This window comes from Protopterus annectens, chromosome 1.part0 (assembly GCF_019279795.1).
Source record: "Protopterus annectens isolate FY-2018-M chromosome 1.part0, PAN1.0, whole genome shotgun sequence".
NCBI classification, from domain to species: Eukaryota; Metazoa; Chordata; order Ceratodontiformes; family Protopteridae; genus Protopterus; species Protopterus annectens.
The window spans coordinates 1734929305-1734951424 of record NC_056725.1 but is presented as its reverse complement, the minus strand read 5'-3'; the positions used below and the strand labels follow the sequence as shown (position 1 = coordinate 1734951424).

The window sequence follows — 22120 nt, the reverse complement described above, 5'->3', positions numbered from 1 at the left end:
GAAAGTAGTTCACTAGGTCAAACAACGCATCGTCTTGTGTTAATTATGACTAAATACGTAGGTTCATAGGTAGGTACTAGGCTATCTGCCCGAAGGCATTTATAAGCCTAGCCAGAATGTGTTGGCTTTCGCCGCCCCCTTAGATTAGTTCCCTGTGCTTCTGTCCAGCAGAGCCATTGAAGTGATCCCTGGGTAAACTTTGTTTCCCATCCACTTGTCAAGGTTTCTGTTGAAGAGGGTTAGCGAGGAGCTCTGCCTAATGTAGATTGTAATCTTGTTCCAGAGCATGGGAAGTCTCTGGGACAGGAATCTATCTCTCCAGTACGTCCGATTGTTGTGGTGAGGTTTAGATCCTTGGAGCGTGTGGCACGAGGGGATATGGTTTTCTTTAGGTGGAGCATGTCCATCACTTCTGGGTTGGAGATGGCCTTGTATGTCAGGCAGAGATCACCTATGAGTAGGCGGTATGCAACTGAGTACAGCTTGAGTTTCTTCAGTCGAGCTGCATAGGGCATCTGCTTGAGGCCAGTGATCCTCTTGGTGATGAAATGTGTTAGCGATTTTGGATTTTTCATTAGGCTTATTGGACAGATGGCTGCTTGGAGACAAATGGAATTTTTTATTAAAGCTGCAAAAATTGCTTAACTTTTGAGCTACCCAAATCTGTTTGACACATTTTACTATGGATATTATGCCACCTCTAAGGATGCTCAAAAGCAGTTCCTTGGTCAGTGAAACCTTACATCTGAGACAGAAAGAGAGAGACAGAGGGGATTAAAGTATTTTCATTTGTAATTTAATGGTGGAAATATTCAGGCACATTGTATTTTTCAGGTTATGTGTTTCAGCAACCTCACTCCTGATTTTCACCAAAACTGGAATGTTTGTTACAGCATTTAACCTGCTAGCATATCATACTTATCATCTACCTGAAAATGTTACTATAGTGGAGTTCTTTAGCCTTAATGTAGGAACAGATGCCCAACCTTAAGTACACTGGCACTACCACACAGCTGAAATAATGATTGTGAGGTAATGCAGTACCCTAATACCAGGCTGTGTCTATGGAGCTGAAAGGAAATGCAGATTTTTAGTAAAAACATGATGATTTAATGTTACTATACAGTCAGGTGTATTCTAGAGTAAAACTAGCTGCCCAATGGATATAATGTACACTTCAGGGAGTAAGATTATTGATGACACCAAATTAATAGAAAAACTTGAAATGAATTTGTTAAGGTAAGTAAGTATGCATTGGATAAAACTGAAGGCAACTAGGGTCTAATCCTGGGAACTGAACATCAAATAAGGAAAAATTGAGAGACTATGCTCAGTTGAAATGCAAAACACTTTGAACACAGCGGCTTGTCAGATCCAGCAAAAAACATTTGTTATTTCCTTCAGAAACAGGGTACTAGATCATTTGATCTGAGATATGGGGTGTTCAGTGAGGAATCTAGAGATTATAGAGATGAAGTACCTGAGATTTGTGGAGGGATGCACTCAGTGGGACAGACAAAGGAATAATGGCATTCAAGTAGAAGCCAAAGTAGCTCCATGTGTACAGAAGGAAAGTAGCTCCATGTGTACAGAAGGAAAGTAGCTCCAGGTGTACAGAAGGAAAGTAGCTCCATGTGTAGAGAAGGAAAATAGCTCCATGTGTACAGAAGGAAAGTAGCTCCAGGTGTAGAGAAGGAAAGTAGCTCCAGGTGTAGAGAAGGAAAGTAGCTCCATGTGTACAGAAGGAAAGTAGCTCCAGGTGTAGAGAAGGAAAGTAGCTCCAGGTGTAGAGAAGGAAAGTAGCTCCAGGTGTAGAGAAGGAAAGTAGCTCCAGGTGTAGAGAAGGAAAGTAGCTCCAGGTGTAGAGAAGGAAAGTAGCTCCAGGTGTAGAGAAGGAAAGTAGCTCCAGGTGTAGAGAAGGAAAGTAGCTCCATGTGTAGAGAAGGAAAGTAGCTCCAGGTGTAGAGAAGGAAAGTAGATCCAGGTGTAGAGAAGGAAAGTAGCTCCAGGTGTAGAGAAGGAAAGTAGCTCCAGGTGTAGAGAAGGAAAGTAGCTCCATGTGTAGAGAAGGAAAGTAGCTCCAGGTGTAGAGAAGGAAAGTAGCTCCAGGTGTAGAGAAGGAAAGTAGCTCCAGGTGTAGAGAAGGAAAGTAGCTCCATGTGTAGAGAAGGAAAGTAGCTCCAGGTGTAGAGAAGGAAAGTAGCTCCAGGTGTAGAGAAGGAAAGTAGCTCCAGGTGTAGAGAAGGAAAGTAGCTCCAGGTGTAGAGAAGGAAAGTAGCCCCAGGTGTAGAGAAGGAAAGTAGCTCCATGTGTAGAGAAGGAAAGTAGCTCCATGTATAGAGAAGGAAAGTAGCTCCAGGTGTAGAGAAGGAAAGTAGCTCCAGGTGTAGAGAAGGAAAGTAGCTCCATGTGTAGAGAAGGCCAAACAGAACAGATTATGGTGGTTCAGGCACATGTGCAGGAAAGCAGAAAACAATTTGGTTAAGAACTGGGACAGACAGGGAGAATGCAAATGGAAATGAGGACAGCACAGAGATGGACAGTATGTGTCAGTGAAGACTTGAGACACTCACGCATAACTCTCAGAGATGGTAAGAGAATGAAACTGAAAAGAGTGCTGGAGACAGTTGACACAACACCCCGACCCCATGCAGAAAATAGCAAAAGGGGGTGTTGATTATGATGGTGGTGATGATGCTGGGGAGCTTAGTCAGGTGCATACATTAGAAACATTTTGACATAGGCTAATGAAACTGAAAGGCTGATACAAGTCAAGTGGTAAAATAAAGGTACAGTATCTTTAGCAATATGCAAAATCTGTATCAGGAAGGACAATCTGAGAAGAGTAAGCTGTGATCCTGAAGGAAGGCAGAAAGTGCTGTAACTGTGGGAAATAAGGTCATTGTGTTAAAGATTTCACAGTTTATAAATGAAATGAGAGCAATGGTACCCTAAAGGAACATGAGGATACTTTATTATCCTGAGGACAACCCTCCATGCCTAAGACAAAGAATATGTCAGATCAATAAGCTCGGGGGAAACAGTTAACCGCTGGTAGGTGAGAGGTAGCAGCAGCCCTGGTAAAAGTGAAAAAGCTACCGGGGTATATCTGAGCAGATTGGTTGATGGCCGAAAATGCAGACTCTTTACAGTTATGATGGTGTCTGCATCAGTTATTTACCCCAACAATCAAAAGAACACTAGTTACTGTGAGAGTTGGGAGGAAGTCTGTGGTTGGACATTAATATGAGCAGCAGGTTTAGAACTACAGGAAACACTTCTGTCAGTATATATTTTGTTTTCTCCCTGAAATGGATGTGAACATTTTGGGAATGAATATCTGCTGTGAAGCAGAAACATTGAGAAACAAACACAAACCAAGACTCCTTGGTTGGTGTTTTTTTCAGTAGGAAGTAGGAAGTACATAATGTCCTTTCTGAATCATCTCAGCTGGTGGTGTTCATTTCGTTACAGTGAGACTGGGCAGCAGGTGGAAACCTACGAGTAATTTTCAACACGTTCCTCAGTGTTAGGATGAAAGATAGATAGGACTGTGTGAAAGCATAGTTCTCTCTGCTTATGTTGGAGGGGACTCCAAAACCCCCTTTTGCAATCAGTATCCAATCTATCTAGGAGCGTTAGAAGACAGAAAGAAATAATGGCATATTTGACACAGAACAGAACCATCAGAGAACTAGATCCTCAGCAATGCATTTATATCTAACTGGTCAGGGAGCCTGATGGGTTGTGCAGGATGCCTGTGATTATATGTAACTAAACAGCTGTATTCATAAAAATCTAAAGAATTCTGCTGAGCAGGGGCATAGTTTTGAATGGATCTTCTCCAGAATACAATATATTTACAGCTCTTGGATTAACCAATGAGTCCTGAAGACTGTCCATGCATGAGGTTTCACAGGGTACATTTGTTTGATAGCAGGCAATAAACAGTACACTGATTTGCCTTCCCCAAGGGTTTGACAACAGGGAAGCTATGAGTATGGTAAAACTGGAACCGTATGGAAGGACTGCACTACAATATGAAGATGGCAACTGCAACAAATCTAAAACCTGTACTGGTCTTCTCAGATCATGACTTTCCAGGGATGACAAACAATATCCATAAACGAGACAGCAGTTATTTGGGTATTTGGGATATACCAACACATGCTACTGGGGGAGGAGTAAGGAAAGTACTACCTATCATAATGTTCAACTGGGACAGCTGGAGGTTTTCTACCCAGACTACATGACTTCCCAGGGATGGCAAGCAATGTCTACAGACAAAAAAAAAAAAAAAAAATAGTTGTGTGATACACCAACACCTGTTACTGGGAGGAGAGTAAAGTAGGTACTGTGGTTACATATAGACAAACTATAGAAAAGACAAGACTGGATATGACAAGAGATGAAAATGAAACTACAAAAATGTAAAAGAAGTGAATAATCAAAATATATATTCGTTACAAATCAGAACTCAAGGATGGAGGATTTTTCAGGCATTGTATTAACATATATTGGAATGGTATGTTTAGAGGTATACTAGGTTGTCAGTTTGATATTGGTTTTAGAAATGGATGGAAGCTAGGTCAATATTTGGTGATAAACTAATATATTATAGAAGAATGAAGACAGAAAAAGACTGTCAATTTGCCATTTACTCTTTACCTAATGTCACCTATCTATTGTGTTTACCCCAGGCTGAGAATGAAATAGGTCCAGTGGGATTGGTGCTCTACCATGGTTAACAAATTCAGAATAAATAAAATAAATAAACATATCAAAGTTCTACACTGTCATGGGAATTTATGATTCTACACATTCCTCCAAGAGAGCTTTCCAGATCGCAAACTATTATTTGTATGAATATTTTTTTGCTGATGAAACTCTATATAGCCACAAATTGGCTAGAACCACATAAGACATCATGGAATAATTTTAAGCTTGTGGCTATAAAACATATACTAGCACATAAATTACTTCTGAAACAAACTAACAAAAATATTAATAACCCGAAAATATGGGAAAAGGTCTTCAATATTATATTAGCATGATACTGATTTTAGGAATATATTAAATATAGGAAGCATTTCATGTAGATATTGTATAAATGGTTTGTAGTAGTTATAGTGTATTATGTGTGTGATGTTTATTGTATTTTTGTAATGATTTTGGAAAATATATTTCAATAAAAATTTATTATGGAAAAAAAAATAAATAAATAAACAGAAAATGGATGTTCTCCACATGGACAATGAATGTCATGAATATCAATACCCATAAATTGATAAGTTGTTTTCTTTAAGTAAGTGAAGGGAAAAAGCATAGTGCAGATCAATTCACTGCATGTTAAGTAACACAAGTGATACACTTACCTTTATGTAAATTCAACAGATATTATGTAGGAAAGACTGCTAAAACCTTAAAAACAAAAATTACAGAACATTTAATGGCCATCATAAATAAGCACACAAGGGATGTTCTGTATGATGATATCTGTAGTAATTTTACAAACTGTAGTCTTTAAATCTAAGGACATTGTAAGACTGACTGTGCAACAAACAATGCGGTGGGGGGAAATATTAATAGTACCTTCAGCAGAAGAGATAACTGAATATATATACACACACACACACACACACACACACACACACACTCACACTATATGCTTTACAGAAGATGTGACTAAATGTGACATTGTAAATGGTGCAATAGGTAGCACACTTGTATTTGGTATAGTAGGCTGTGGGTTCTGTTCCCACACCAATTCGATGGATTGCTGACATTCCTGAGTTTTTCGTCCTTTGGGTGAAACATTAAACCAAGGTCCCATCTGCTTGAGTTGTTAGTAGCTCAGATGGATATAAAAGACCACATGCACATATCAAAAAATGTAGGGTAAGTTCCCTGATGCCCTGGCCAAATTTTGTCCTGCTGCTGCCTTGAATAAATCATTGTTTTATCACTCCAAAGTTCCATTTTTTTGATTCCTTGTATTATCTACTGGAACACCTGGTGCTTGTGTCAAATTCTGATAGTAGTATAAATACCACCTGGGAGTTCCCCTGAAAGGAAGCCACTAGCCTAGTGAGGCTAATGCAGTCAAAGGATAAATACAAATAAAATTAAGATGAATTTGAAAATATAAGTGAAGTAATGAATTATATTTTTTATGTACACATGACATTTTATCACCACTACAGTGAGCAGTCCCATACTTTGGGCTTGCATTCTGTTGCTATAGATGGTAGGAATGCACCACTATTCAGATACAGAACAAGTCAGGATCTTAGGTCATGTACAAGGGTCCCCCCGTATAAGTGCCATGGATATGCAAAGTATATGATACATACTCACAGTACACAAGCACTGGATGGACTATTTGATGAAATGATAATGCAGTAAATTGCATTTCTGAGTTAACCATCACAAGCTGAGGCATAAGACTTGTGTCTTATGCCTGTCAATACACAAAAAATTAATGCAAAAAAACAGTAGGAGCCACATGTTGAAGAGCAGACATGGCACAAGACAAAACTGTCCATGAAAATATACACAGCTGACTATCAACTTTTTGTCTCAGCAGCAGGCTAACATTATACATTTTTTGAATAGATCTAGAAAAAATGGCCTTCCAGAAGGCAGTCCAACAAATAAGATGACTAAAACATTATAAGAAGTTTTATCTAGAGTTATTTATGTTTCAAAGATAATTTTGAAACTACGCAGCTGAATGATATCAACAATGCTTTTTGCCCTCCCTGACAGTGAAGTCACTTATCCATATATATACTTCTTCATTTACTGGAGAGGTAATAAATTCCACCTCACTTCTGGAAAAGTGAACAACCAAAATGAAATGAAATGACGCTTTACTTATATTCTTACAATTTACCAGCTGACATCAGAAATGAATGCCAAAATTATCACCCAACATGAAACAACTTATAAAATAATAAATAAATTAAATTTATATGTACTTCCCATAAACTCTTTTCCCTCACTAAATAACCATAACTGCAAAACGAATCCTGTACCAGATGCAGATTATATCCAAAACACATATAACTAACACCCTAGGAATGATAGCATATACTGGGCAGCTGGAAAGATATTTTTTTATTACTTTATAGACAATGTAATTACTTTGCTTGACCTGTAGTGGTAACCTATTCTATAGGCTAGACATACCTTGAGTTTGGAACCTATCCCTTCAGTAAGCCTTGGTTATTTGCTTGTGTAAATTTAGGTCCTTAGCATGGGTATTTGTACAGCCACTGCTTTTGTAAAGAAATAGGAATTCAGGTAGGATTGAGTCTTTTGTGGCGTGAGCAGTGAGACATAGGTCACCTCAGTGCAGCTGATTGGCTACCGAGTATAAGGAGAATTGTGTTAATATATTGGGAGAGTACAAGGATTTAAGGCCTTTATTTATTTATTTGGTTAAAAATCACTGGAGCCTTTCCAGATAAATAACATGCTTAGATTTGTACAAATCAAAGGGGTACTATACTCACTGATGGATCTGATAAGAAAAATTACAGTGGTAAGATGGCGTCTTTGGATCTTGAAAAAAATTCGTTTGGCAATGAACTGGGGCAGATGGAAGGATTTTCTGACTATGGCAGTAACATGATGACTGAATGAGAGAAAGTTGTCCACATAAGCAACAAGATCTTTTATGGCCACATCTGATAACTACTGTGGCAACAGGTCTGTGCTGTTACTGCTGTTATGGGTCTTATTATGAGGGGAATGGTGACATACTGGGTCCACTTCCTATGCCACTATCATGCCAAGTAGCAGTTCATGATTGCTTCTTTCTTCTATGTCATAACTGCTGTGTGTGGGTATTTTTAGTATCATGTAATGAAGGGAGCTGGTGTCTGAGGTGCTTCCACTGGTGAGAGATCATTGTAACATTGGCGGGGTGGGACAGTATGTGGATGTAATGCTTTGCTTGCATGCATCATCTTCCACAATGGCATGTGTTGTGCCTTTCCTTAATTATAAGTCATGTGCACTGACATCAGCTAGGTTCTTCATGTCTTCTTGTGGCTAGTCCACAAATGTACAGGCAGACATTTTTGGTGACCCTGCCCACCCTAATCTGTGATCTACATTTGCATACCTACTGCATACCTGGACTCATCCATCTATGTATGTAACAGTATAATACTTTATCCAGGGAGTACAGGCAGCGTCTTGAATTGTGCTGTATTCTGTTACAAAGTATGGACCATTCACTAACCCTAAACACTTGAAGACCATGTTTACGAATTATGGCCAATATATTTGGATATATTTTAGTACAGTATGTCACTATTATGCAACAAGAAACATGAAAATTAGATCTTTGCATTTAAAATACTTAAGGCAGGGCCAGTGGCTTAGCACTGAGGAATAAAGCCCTGATCACAACCCAAGCAACCTGGGTTTGATAAGTGGAATGGACGTCTCAGGTGCTGGCAGGGAGGGATGGGTGTATCCATCCTAACTTTCTGAGGTGCTGGCAGGGAGGGATGGGTGTATCTTTCCCTATGGTTTCAACTGCTGGCAGGGAGGAATAGGCATGTCCACCCCATTGGGAGGGTGGTTACATTCACATTCCCAGTGATGATCCCTGGTAGAGAATGGGGATGCTGCTGTCATGGTGCCATGGTACAAAAAGTGAAAAGGATGGCTGAATTGCCGCAGAAGGAGGCAATACCTCGCATGTCCCAATTGCAAGTCTAACTCTCAGACATATCATGTAACCATGATTAGTGTGGGAGTGCAATGGGTAGGCCCATAAAAACAGAAGAAAAAAATCCCAGCCAAATTTTAAAGGCAAGACCCAAGGATGCCCTTAAGATCCAAACTGGTCCCATCCTGTATCTGAGTAAATTGGGGGGGGGGGGCTGGTAAATCCAGCAATAGGTGTGAGGGACTGGGTAGAAAGATGTAGAAATGACACAGTGGAGCAAGAAGATCAAAAATGCTGAAAGCAGAATTTTATAGGCAAGGATATGTTTCTTTGCATGAAAGAACCTTGTACAATAACTTATCCTGGTTATGTGAGATTTGTGAAAGTCTGACCATTATACATGTGCTAAACTGATAAGAACAATATGTCTTGAGTTAATATGAAACTAATCCATGGTTTGCTATACTGTAAAGCTAAAAGTCATTGACAATGCAGAAGAGCAACTTTATAAAAAGACACATTCTGAAATTTCCTTTCCTTACTGTGTCTTGCATCCTTTTAGATAACTAAAGAATAAAAAAAGTAATTCAGCAGAAAACAAGCATGACAAAAGAAAGGCAAGGGATTAGGGCAGCTGCCTCATAATTCTTGAGACCCTGATTCAGTTTTTTGATGGGGTACCTTGTCTGTGCAGTTTTTATGTTGCCCCTATCAGCATGCATCTGCCAGAGTCTGTGGTTTCATCCTGCACTCAAAGGATATGCTGGTAGGGTGCCTGCTGATGCTACAGTCTCCTCATGTGTCCATCTGTGCATTGCACGTGTGCACATGTGTATGCACACAGTGTGTGATGCACTGGTGGATATTTTGGACTAGTTTTTGCCTCACACCAACTACCTGCTACAATAAGCACTGGACCCAACAACCCTGAAAGTTCAAAAAGAAAATGTATAGATGTTTACTTAGGCTTCCCAGCTGCTGCTTTAAGAACATGTGTGATAGATATACAACATGGCAGCCATTTTAATGGGACGGACAGGAGAACAATTGCAAATAAGTGAACTTTAACTATGATACAGAAGTGCTGTACAGCTATAAACAGTAAGGTAAAATGGTTTCATCAGCATACCTGTCACCATGTATAGTCACAGAAACAGCAGGTAGTAGTTTGCATTTTCTGCTGTCCACATTCGACAAGCAGTAGAGGACATGTGTAAAGTATGAAACTGTTTCTGCTGGTATACTCCCTGTTACTTTCCAGATATAGAGAACAGAAAATGCAAATGACTTAAGACCTGTAGATGGCAGCAGTATCTCATGACAACAAGGTGAAGATAAAAAACCTTGAGAGAAACACGCAGTGACAGTTTGACTCGTACTAAAGAGCTATTTTCCTGTGTACTTTGGTCAGACGCATATGTCTAAAGGGGCATGTCATCTGATAAGGGTACACCATTGGGGATTACTATGACACAATTCATTAAATTCCAGATAATACTTTATATGAGAAAAAACTGTAGAATACTTTTACACAGGTGGTAATATTAGCCTTATTGTATAATCAGGTTACGCTGTCAGTCAGAACACAGAATTTCCAGTTTGTTTAAAAGGTTAGACTTGACATGGTATGGATTTCTAATGATTTATTTATGCTTTATATAATAAAATGGCAAGCTGGTGTATGATCATCTTCCTACTTACAGCTACACACTCGAGTTACATTTAAAACCTATATGTTCACTTATTTTATAAACTTAGTAATGGGACGACATTTTCCTAACAGGTTATACATTTCTCAACTTTATATGATAACTATGATAACTTTAAAATGGGGGGGGTTCTTAATTAAATATTAGTTTCAACTTTTCTTTATTTACTGCATTTAAATGGTTATTTCTCAAGAATTTTACATGTAAAATAAAACAAGCAAACTGGCATCACTAAGTTACACTTCACTGTAGTTCTTAGTTTAAATCTTTAACTTTGATTTCTGATATTAGTTATTCTTGTATGAAATCACAGTTCTTAATTTATCTTTTCTTTCGTGCATTATTGTAGTACTGACCTTGTAATACTGACTAATGTTTTTATTTTTTAGATTCTTGTAATTGAGTAAGAGTAATAAGGTACACTAAATAGAAATACATTAATTTCCTTTCATGGGTTATTAAGCACTATATATATATATTTGGGTCTTGAACTATTCACTGAAAGCACATTTCACTGAAACACATTTGACTGTGCACAATTCACTGAAAGCTCAATTCAGTGAAACACATTTCACTGAAAGTTAAATGTGGCCTTTTCCCCACTGTAGTGCAACCCTGGAGTTAGTATATATTGTAAGGGTGTGTGTGGGGGGCACCATCCCCACACTGGAGGGTGTAGGGGGCATAGCCCCCCACCTATTTTAAATATTTTGAACTATATACATAGATACTTGTAATTCCAATAAATTACTCTTTTATGAACATAATATATATCCAAACTATGTGGGAGACTATGCCCATCAGACCCCCCCCCCCAGTGTGGGGGCACCCTCCCTTACTATATATACTAACTCCAGGGTCACACTACAGTGGGGAAAAGGCCATATATAACTTTTAGTGAAATGTGTTTTAGTGAATAGCCCTAGACCCATATATGTATATAAATATATATATATATATATATATATATATATATATATATATATATATATGGGTTCACTTCAATTCACTGAACTTTCAATTCACTGACTTTCATTTCACTGACACCATTTCACTGAAATTCATTTCACTGAAACTTCATTTCACTGAAAGTTCATTTCACTGACAACTATTATTAGCAATAAAATGGAATATTCCCCCTTCCCCACTGTAGTGCGACCCTGGAGTTAGAATATATAGTTAGGGGTGTGTGGGGGGCAGAGCCCCCCACATCGGGGGGGTGTGGGGGGCGCAGCCCCCCAGTTCATTTCATATGATATTCTTACGTTTTGATATAATATTGCTTAGTAAAAGAAAAGTAAGTGGGGGCTCTGCCCCACACCTAACTATATATTCTAACTCCAGGGTCACACTACAGTGGGGAAGGGGGCATATTCCATTTACTTTGTAATAATACTTGTCAGTGAAATGAACTTTCAGTGAAATGAAGTTTCAGTGAAATGAATTTCAGTGAAATGGTGTCAGTGAAATGAAAGTCAGTGAATTGAAAGTTCAGTGAATTGAAGTGAACCCATATATATATATATATATATATATATATATATATATATATATATATATATATATATATATATATATATATATATATATATATATGTGTATGTATTATCATTAAATATTTTGTAAAAGCAAATTACATAATAAGAACTAAAGATGAGGGGAGTACATTTAAAGCAGAAAGAATAAGAGAAAAAGTATTTTTGTTTTGGAAACTCTAGACAGAAATGAGTTCAACCTGAGAGTCATGTGACAAGTGTGGCAGCCAGTGTGGAGGTTAAGGTTGTGTACTGTAGTTCCTGTGGTACAGGGTTTGATTCTCTCAGGTTTCATTTGCCTACCGTATGACCTTGAGCAAGTCACTTAACAAGACACTGCTCCTGGGTCATCCCTGAAAAAGGGACTGTGTAACCAGTGTGTCTACCTGGTTAACAAATAGGATTATTATTATTAAATCTCCATGAGGACCGGGGACACTGTACACAAAACAGCATGATTACCACCTTGTGTGAGGAAACACAGCACTTCCCATATATCAATGACATTTATGTAATTCAATTAATTAAATAATTTGCTTAGGAAATGTTTCTTACTGATCTTTGTATGTGATTACAAAGTCTGTTGCAATAACTGTATGCACACACCAAAGGTGTGCAGACCTAGTATGCATAATGTCTGTAAAAGTGTGCTTTGTACCTTTTTGTTTTAGTTAGTTGTACTTTTTGTGTTCTAGTAATTTCACTCTATGTTGAGGACGAGAGGTAATACGGGTAATGGCCCTGGTTATGTTTTGTTTTCCTTTTGTAAGGATTTTTTAAACTCTACTGTGTTTCTAAATGTTCTGTGAAGTTTGTGGTGGCAGTAAGTTCAGACTATGTAGAGGGTTCGATCAGTTCACTGATTTCTGCACACACTCATCTGTTTGCTGCTTTCTCCAGGTGGATAATAACATATTTTATACCCTCGTAAATCATCAAACAGCCAGTTGCCTTGCAGAAATCAACAAATTGTACCTTCTCTATTTTACAATACTCAATAAATTTAATTCACTATTTGTTAACACTCATGCATTTTATTCTTTGTTGTCTTTATTTGTTAGTTGAGTAAGCCCACTGAACACAAACGCTTCCCCACATGGGTGAAGATGTACTACCTGGCCAAAGTCACACAGTTTGTAAGTGCAGATTGAAGGAGTTAATATCGGTGCTATACAATAAAGCTTGTTAGCATCTCATAACCTTAACCCAGTGACAGCCAAAATAATTCAGCTCTTCAGTGATAAAAAACATACCATTTACAGAGTTTGTCTGAATAGGTTCAGTTATAATGCAATAACATAATATTTGTTATTGAACAATGGTGCATCATTTACTTTTAGAAAGTCATTATTTCTGAAATTCAGTTACTTCTTATGCATCACACTTCTGTGTCAATAGTTCTATAATTTTTTGTTACCTTTGTTGATTAACATCAGTACTAACTCTTGTATTACCTTCTCATTTACTTCAGCATGTACTAGTGACACTATTATTTTATAATGCTACTAAGTTAGCAGTTCAGTTATTATTCAGTAAGTTGAACCTTACCTGCAGTAAACTAATTTTCTGAGGAAATAAGTCCCTTGAGCTACCACCTTTACATTCAACGAACCACAGAAGGAGGTTATTGTTTTACAGATTTCCAGTTCAGTGCATATTGTCTTGTCAATACATTTCAAACTATTCCAAAATGCAACACATTTTATCCTGCATTTTGGACTGGGCTATACTGGGAATGTGTTAGTACAGATATGGCCTGAAGTAGACTGGAAAAGAATTAGAATAATTTGTTACTGACATACAAAGACTCACATCTAATATTTTGGCCACTGCACAGAATTTCTACTCTAAGAAAAAAAAAGTGCAACATGTTTTATCAGTTACTAAAAACAACTCCCCTTTAAAAAGGCAAAACGTTTTTCTGTCTATAATAGCAAAATGAATTGCAAAGGTGATGCCAAAATTGAAAGATGTGGATCAGTGTGGTTTTGTGGAGGGGAGGCAAATATTTGACAACATCAACAGAACACTGATGATCCAGAGGGAAGCAGAATGTAAGTAAATACATTGTTGTTGGTGGGTCTTGATGGAGAGAAAGCGTTTGACAGAGTAAGCTGGAACTTTATGAGCAGGGCAAAGGAAGTATTTGCGTTCCCTGATAAAATAATAAGGTTGATTTAGTCCCTTTGGTTTTATACACAGGCCAGGCATATTTTTATTAACCAGAGGTGAAGTTGTGGATGGCAATTAATAAATAGCTGAAGGATTTCATTTGCAAGGGGAAGACGGCACGAGTTACATGTGATAAGCTGATTCTTCCGAAAGAACAAGGCAGTTTGGGATTACCCAATTTGAACTGGTATTTACAGCTACACAGTTAAGACTCCTATACATAGCACACGCAGTAACCTATAATTCACAGTGGAAAGGGATGATGATGAAATGGGGAAGATCGAGAAATAAGGAGAGACTGGGATTTTGGGTGCATTTCCTTAAGGAGAATAACAATAACCATACAGAATTATTAAATGAATAAAGTAGCAGAAAGTATTCTAAGAACTAAGCCAACATGGGACAGGAGAAAGGGGATTCTGCCAATAGAGATGACTGCAATTAGGGATTTGTTGGAGAAAACTGGCAAAAAAATAGATATTGGGAGCAAATAATGACAGAAAGAAAGGTAACAGAATGGAAAGAGGCCAATAATTTATTTGAATTGCACGCTACAGATTGCCTTCCTTATCAAGGATTAATATCAGAGTATACACAAAGAGAAAGAAATAGGGGGATCCTAAGTGAAAGACCAGCACTGGTAGAGTTTTTAGTAGAATCTAGAACAGAAGCTGCTGTTAAAAAACGCAATAATTAGTACAGCATATAAAATGCTGCATTATAACTATTAAGAATCAAAGGAGGTTAGAAAGGATTTGGAAGAGAGATTGGATAAGTAATTCACAAAGAAACAATGGAGGATATATGTGTGTCTCCCAAATATGCAACAAAGTCTAGCAGATTTAGGATCTTTGATTGGAAGTGTTTAAATAAATTGTTTATGCCTTAGGTAGACTCCAAAAATTGTTTCCTTTGGTAGATAGCAAACATTTGATGTATGATGGGGAAGAAACAGGTAATTGGGAACATATTTTCTGGGAGTGTAATGAGTTGGCAGACTTTAAGATTCCCTGCAGACTGCTCTGTCAGAGATACTGGGCGAACAATTTGGTATAACTAAATATTTTTTTTGAGCTATGATACAGAATCAGAATTGCCTATAGCAGTAAGGCCTTGCTGAGTTTAATTCTGGTGGCTGCCAAAAAACAATTACTAGAAAATGGAAAAAAACTAAACCAACTGTACTAGAAGCAGTGAATATATCCAAAACAGCCACATGAGTATCAAAGTTTGACAGTGGTAAAAAAATCCAAAATGCACAAATACCCACTGATATTCACCACGCTAGGTAAAATAAAATAAAATGGTATTTTACTTTACCTGCCATGGTGGATATCAGTGGGTATTTGTGCATTTTAGAAGCAGTGAATATAGTAATAGCGATAAAACAGTTGGAAATGGGATAGGGTGCTGGAATTTGATGGAGAAAACTGGCAAAAAAATAGATATTGGGAGGAAATAATGACAGAAAGAAAGGTAACAGAATGGAAAGGGGCCAAGAATTAATTTGAACTGCACGCATTCCTCCGAAAGAACAAGGCAGTTTGGAGCAAATTACATAGAAAAAATGAGAATTGTGGGAACAATACATACAAGTCAGGAATAAGTTTTAAAAGAAGACAGGATATGAAAGAGCTATGTAAAGTTTGACAACGACTGGATAGATTATAAGTGATGTATAATGTTTGCAACTAAAATTATGTCAATATGGTTTGTTTTCATTTATTTTCATTTCATTTATATAAATGTATGAATATTTCATAAGTTGATAATTTAATAAAGATGCTTCTTGTTTGAAAAAAAGGCAAAAGTTTGTTTTCATTGTTTTAAAAAATTACAACGTTACAACACAAAGCACTGCAATTAAGCAGTAATACATGGTGGGATTGTACCGTTGTCGTAATAATAATAAGAGATGCATTTTATGATTGCAAAATAACAGTACATGTCATTATTGGTAAAAATCAACATTAACGATTAATGTTAGACTACCAGTTTGATACAATGTTGTTATCCCACCCCACTAGTGAATGTTTTGTGCATACACATCAGGTGAACTTTCAACATTAATTATTCCAGCAGCAGTAAGCCTATCAGCCTGAAGCACCAGGGGGAAATCATTGTGTTTTTTAAATGAAAAGACACAGATGCTTCCACCACAGATCATAGAAGTGCAACTCATCAAGAAAGCACCTCCTGAGCTCAACTGGTCAGGAGTTCCAACTGATGAAAAAATTAAATGAAAGTCCCCCAAGGTTGCACTAAAATGAAAAAAATGGAAATCTGTGAAAAGAAGTGAATCGCTACTAGGGTGTGTACTAAGAAATGACACCACTGGTGATTTCTTATGGAATACAGGAATAGGAAAGTTCAACATCAGAAGGATGAACTCAACCAGACAGAATGTTATCCAATTTGCACTTGAGGAATAGGGAAGCTGGTGGAGGTGAGGAGTAATTGCATATACTATAAAATACAATGTATAGACACCTGGAGGTAACAGGGATATGATAAATGTCTTCAGGCTGTCATGTTGCTGTAATCTGTTATTACTTTTCTCATGGGGTTTATGTAGTTGCACTTATCATGACAAATAACTAGCAGGTAAATCAGTTCCAGTTAGTTTTTTTTACTCCTAATAAACTTGTTTGTAAAAAAAAAAAATCAGTTTTATATAAATATGTATTTATATGTATTTACACACAAATATACATGCATTTCCTTGTTTTCTTGAGAAACACATTTTTTATAAGTGCTACCTTTTCAATAAGACACTATTGATGTGACACCCTGGAAGTAATTATATTAAGTAAAGGTGGTTGTGTGGGCTCTTCTACCACATGGTGAGTTGGGGGACAATGCTTACCTTCAAAAACCTTTGTTGTCAAGACAAATCCACTTATCACACTTTTTTTTTTTTCAAAATCAGGACTTGTGATAAAGAGTGTTTTTGGCAAAATGTAGATATGCGCATCTGTGTGCGTGTGTGTGTTTGTGCGCAAATGTGTGTTGGCAAAATAACTCTCTCCATTAAAAATGTCTGTATTACAAGTAATGCTATATAATTTCATAAATGCAATAATACATGTTGGGGCATGTGATGACTAGATATTTCCACACTTCCTGGCTTGTAATGCACTCACCTGTTGAGTCTATCTCTCACAACCTCACAATGCAATAAGTTCATGGTAAAATAAGTTCAGCCACCCTCCATCATGTGTTATTGCTGACATCTATATATATATATATATATATATATATATATATATTTTTTATATATATATATATATATATATATATATATATATATATATATATATATATATATATATATATATGTGTGTGTGTGTGTGTATATATATATATATATACATATATATATACATATATGTGTGTGTGTGTATGTTTATATATATATATATATATATATATATATATATATATATATACACACACACACACACACACACACACACACACACACACACACACACACACACACACACACTTATATATCAGACAGGACAGCAGTGTACTGTGGGTCAGACACACAGACGCACACATACACTCACTCATACACATTAACTCATCCATTGCATGCACACCTCTGGTAATTTGCAGATGTAGGAGGAAATCACAACACTTTGCAAAAGCCATATGGACAAATGGAGACACAACTCTGCAAAGAGAGCACTGCATCAGAAACTGAACTGAAGACCCAATCAATATCAGGCAGTAACACTAACTGTGGCACCAGTGTGCCTTCCTTTTTATAAATCAAACTGATTACTGCAACCTTTGTCCCTTAGTCCAGCTCCTTGTTGCAGGATTTGCACACAGTAACATCACATTTTAGGTAATACATTTTTAAAACCTTTGATGTGTTTTATAACTATGAACAACCCAAGACCCATAACCGAGAGAGAAAAAGAGGATATGAGACATACAGGAATTACACTGAATCCTGCAGAGACCAGATGCTGCAGGAAGGAGTAAATGTGACCTTTATAGTGTCCCATGCAAAGATTTCTTGTTTGTCACATCCTAGAAATGATGTTATGCAGTAAAGGGGGACTATTTAAAAACCCGCAAAACCGAGTATCTCCCATGTACCCCAACATGTGGGAATGTTTATTTAATGCCAATAAGCATTAATTAAGTCTCACTTTTTTAAATTAGTTTAAGTCTGCTCAGATGTCCTTAGCCTGAGGTGCCGTCCATCACCTTGTATTGAAATCTTCCAGCCAGTTCTCATCATTGTCCTCTTCCTCTATGGTGGGCTCTTCTGTCTCAGCATGAGAGGACACCAGAAATTCTGGCCTTGGAGAAGCTACAATTTGAGACTTTAGGCCAAGCTTCCTTTTAAACAAGTGAAACTGGTCCCTGACATGATAGTAAAAGTCATACTCATATTTCATTCGCTGATAAAGGACCTCAACCGCTTCAGGAGAAGGAATCTGTTTCTTTACAGTCCCAGTTAAGTTTCCCTGTTTTCGGTAGTCTATAAAAAAAAAACAAACAACATTTTTAGTGTTAATACAAAAATTAATTATTTTTTATTTGACTTCTGCAGGTTGCTAAGACTAGAAATGCACTTTACATATTTGCTATGGTCTTCTGCAGTTTCATACATATTTTATGGTGTCAGGACTGCAAGCTATGTTTGCACATTACACACTTGAATGTGTCACCAGATATCATAGATATGCATTATGATTCAGGCTGTTACCTTATACTGCCACAATGACAATAATCAGTTCACTCATGTTCTGCAAACTGCACTGATCAGGCAAAGAAAACATGTTATACATGGGCTGGGTCTTTATGTTGTACCCAGCCCCTAGCCACCCATTATAATACAAACAATTCCATGACTCTGCTCTCTCTCACGAGGATGACACCTTCTTACACAGCAATGGAAAACTTATACATATCTTACACATGACTGTACACTATTGGAAATGGGTGCAATACCCTCAAAAATGAGAAAAGAATAAAACAAATGCTTTGTGTAACACCTATTGCAATGCGTCCTATCCCATGTTGATCTTTAGTTATTTGCTGCAATGGAAGAAAAGAAGAAAATATGGCTGAGAAAAGGAGTCAAAAGTGGGTATCAGCTTGTGTACCAATCAGTAATTAAAAAATAATGTATCAAAATGATACTTACACAGTCAGGAATGACTTTAAGGCCACGTAAAGTATAACTGTGTAAGATCTGATGCTATCCGTGTCATTATTCATCACAAATAGGTCTTGGATCCGACCACGGATCTCAGATGGCAACTAATAGACAGATCCAGAGCTCAAGCTCCTCCCATTCCCATAATCCCCTGCTGACCTCCAACTCTCAGATCTCGTTTGCTGCTGAAATGCTTTGGGCATGGTCTTTGAGCTCAAACTAGTCAGATAAGTGTTTTTCTTTTGTTTTTTTTTTTTTCTAGTTTAAAGTTAGTTATCCAGTAGTGATTATTTACTTATTTTACGGTAGTTAAAGTTGTTTTAGAGTAGTTTCCTCCCCTTTCCTGTGCATTAATCTAGCTATTTAGTGTTTTCCCCTCCCCTTCCATTATGTTTCATTCCCACCCTTTCTTTGCTTTAAAAAAGAAAAAGAGTTATTTTCAGTTCATTTTTAGGTTTAAAGGGGGAGTAGTGATTTTTGTCTTGTGTTTCTCTTGCTGGTGCCTGTGTGTGTGGTTTTAGTGTGTTTTTTTTGTGTGCAATTTATCATGTCTAATAAACCCTCTGGATTCAAAAGGTGCTCCTCGTGCAGTCGGAAGATGCCATGTTCCGACTTGCACGAGAAGTGTCTTTATTGCTTAGGGGTGGCGCACCTGGAGGTTGAATGTGACATTTGTGCTGCATTCAACCTCAGCGTCCTCGTGGAGCTCTGCAACAAACTTCTTTTGACGGGCTTGACTCAGGGGAGTCTTCTGCCCTCAGATTCCCCTTCCAAGCCCCCTCAGGAACCTAAAAAGAGGCCTCCTACCTTGGGGGGGAGGGTCCTCTTCAAAAAAGCTGAAGCTCTTGGATCACAGATCCCTGGATCTGGGTCCAACCTCTTCAGCTTAGCATCCAAAATCTGCCATTCCGAGAGCTAAGGATCTGACTCTCGGATCCAAGACCTCCTTGGAGCAGAGGCCTTTGGATCTGAGCAGGCACAAGCCATCCCTGGATCCGAGTGGCTTGTCATATCCAACCAGCATACCTTCCCAGCCCTTGGATCCATCTAGGCTGTTGGATCTGACAGTTTTGTTGGATCCCAGTATAATTGAAGGCTCACCTTCTTGGCCCTACAAGAAGTTGGTCCGTCTCGTCAGAATGGATCCCCTCCAAGGGACTATAGGGCTATGGGATCCAGGGCAGGATTGCCTGCAAGATCAGGACACTTGTCAGTTTGATCCAGGTCCTCAAGAAGGTTACTACCCTGGGATATGGACAGGATGATGATGAGTTTCCTCAAAGCCCAGATTGAGTTGGGCTTGTTGTCATCTCCAGCTCAGATGCCCAGGGGACCTTCCCCATCTACAGGACTCCACTCTCCTTTTCTAATCCATCTAGTTTTGGAACATCAGGCCCAAAGTGTTCCTAATGAGAGGGCAATGGTGTCCAGTATTCCTCCCTTCTCAACACCATCAGGGTCTCTGTCTGGCTCTGTTCTGCTGAACTTTGAACAGACTGTGCCTCATCTCTGTGAAGTCAGTGCTGGCTCTCTGGGAGTTGGGTCGGGCCTGGAATTTTCTAACCATTCCCTTGCTTTCGGGGCTTTGGCACTGGACAGCTCAGAGCCGATATCGTTGGGGGGCTTTGGTGCTGGGTCGGGGTCCCTTCTCCCCCCTGGCCAGCTGCGGCCACTGGAGAGGAAAGGTGAGCTTTGTCCAGCCCATTGGCCTTCTGAGCAGTAGACAGGACCTTCTCCAGTTTGGCAGTCACCTCTCCTTCTCTAGGTCCTCCGCAGCCTCTCTCGAGTTTGGGTGTCGAGACCTCATCATCCTTCCAGGGTCAGCTCTCCTGCAAAAACCTTCAGATGGGCACTGCCTCACTTGGGGGTCCTGTCTCTTCTGAGCCCTCACCTGAGCCCACCAGGGAGGAACCCCCTCGGAAAAGAATGTGTAAGAGGAGACACTTGGATTGCCCCAGAGAGTCCCTCATGGAAGACATGGATTTCGAGGAGGGAAATGGGTCATATGAAAGATAAAAAGTCCAAAGTAAGCAAGCTAGTTAAGTGGAAAGTGGCAAAAACAGTTCAAGACAAAAAAAGTCGCTAATCCACAAGCGCAATAAGATTTTAATATAAAATAACAAAGCTTTCAGACATAAAAGTCCTTCATCAGTGTTGTTCTTTTATATTAAAATCTTATTGCGCTTGTGGATTAGCGACTTTGTTTTTTGTCTTGACGGAAATGGGTCCCCAAGACATCTGTCTAAGGAAGTGTCTTCTGGGGACATCCTTGAAATTCTTAAACAAAGAGGTGGCTGGTCTTCCCCAACCCTGTCTTCGGAGGAATCTGTATTTTTAAAGGCCTTTGAGGTGGGCTTATCTTCTACCTGGGCCTCCCAGTCGACGAGCTTGTAGAACTTACTGCCAGCAGGGCTTGGAAGGAGCCGGACACTGTGGAACCAGTGCCCAAGAAAGTTGACAAATTCCTCAGTCCTCCCAATGATAAACCTTTTGGAGCAAGGGTGTACCGGTCGATGACATCATGGCAGCCACTGCTGCTAAGAAGGAGCTGGGGGAACAGAGTTCCTCGGTCCATCCTCCAAACAGGAAGTCTCGGGTGGTTGACCCTTTTGGAAAGCACGTGTTTGCCTCAGCTATATTAGGACTGACAGCAACTAACTATATGGCACACTTTACCTGGCTTCAGAGGGATTTGGTGTTGGAACTCACCACTTCCCTTACACAGCTGTTGCCTCCACAGAGTCTTAAGTTGGTGTCTCCTAGGCTGTCTACTCTAACTTCCTTAGCTAATGCTTCGATGAGGTTGATCTCAAATGCGGCACAGGCCACCTCTCGA

General features: G+C 38.6%; 1 protein-coding gene across 1 annotated transcript in view; it reads right to left on the bottom strand.

Moving 5' to 3' along the window:
• Positions 1–17593: 17593 nt before the first annotated feature.
• Positions 17594–22120, bottom strand: part of UST (uronyl 2-sulfotransferase) — a 2042870-nt gene continuing 2038343 nt past the window's right edge. The window contains exon 8 of the mRNA XM_044068933.1: positions 17594–18603. Within this exon, the coding sequence (XP_043924868.1) occupies positions 18323–18603 (281 nt within the window). The 3' untranslated portion in view covers positions 17594–18322. The remainder of the gene's footprint in view (positions 18604–22120) is intronic.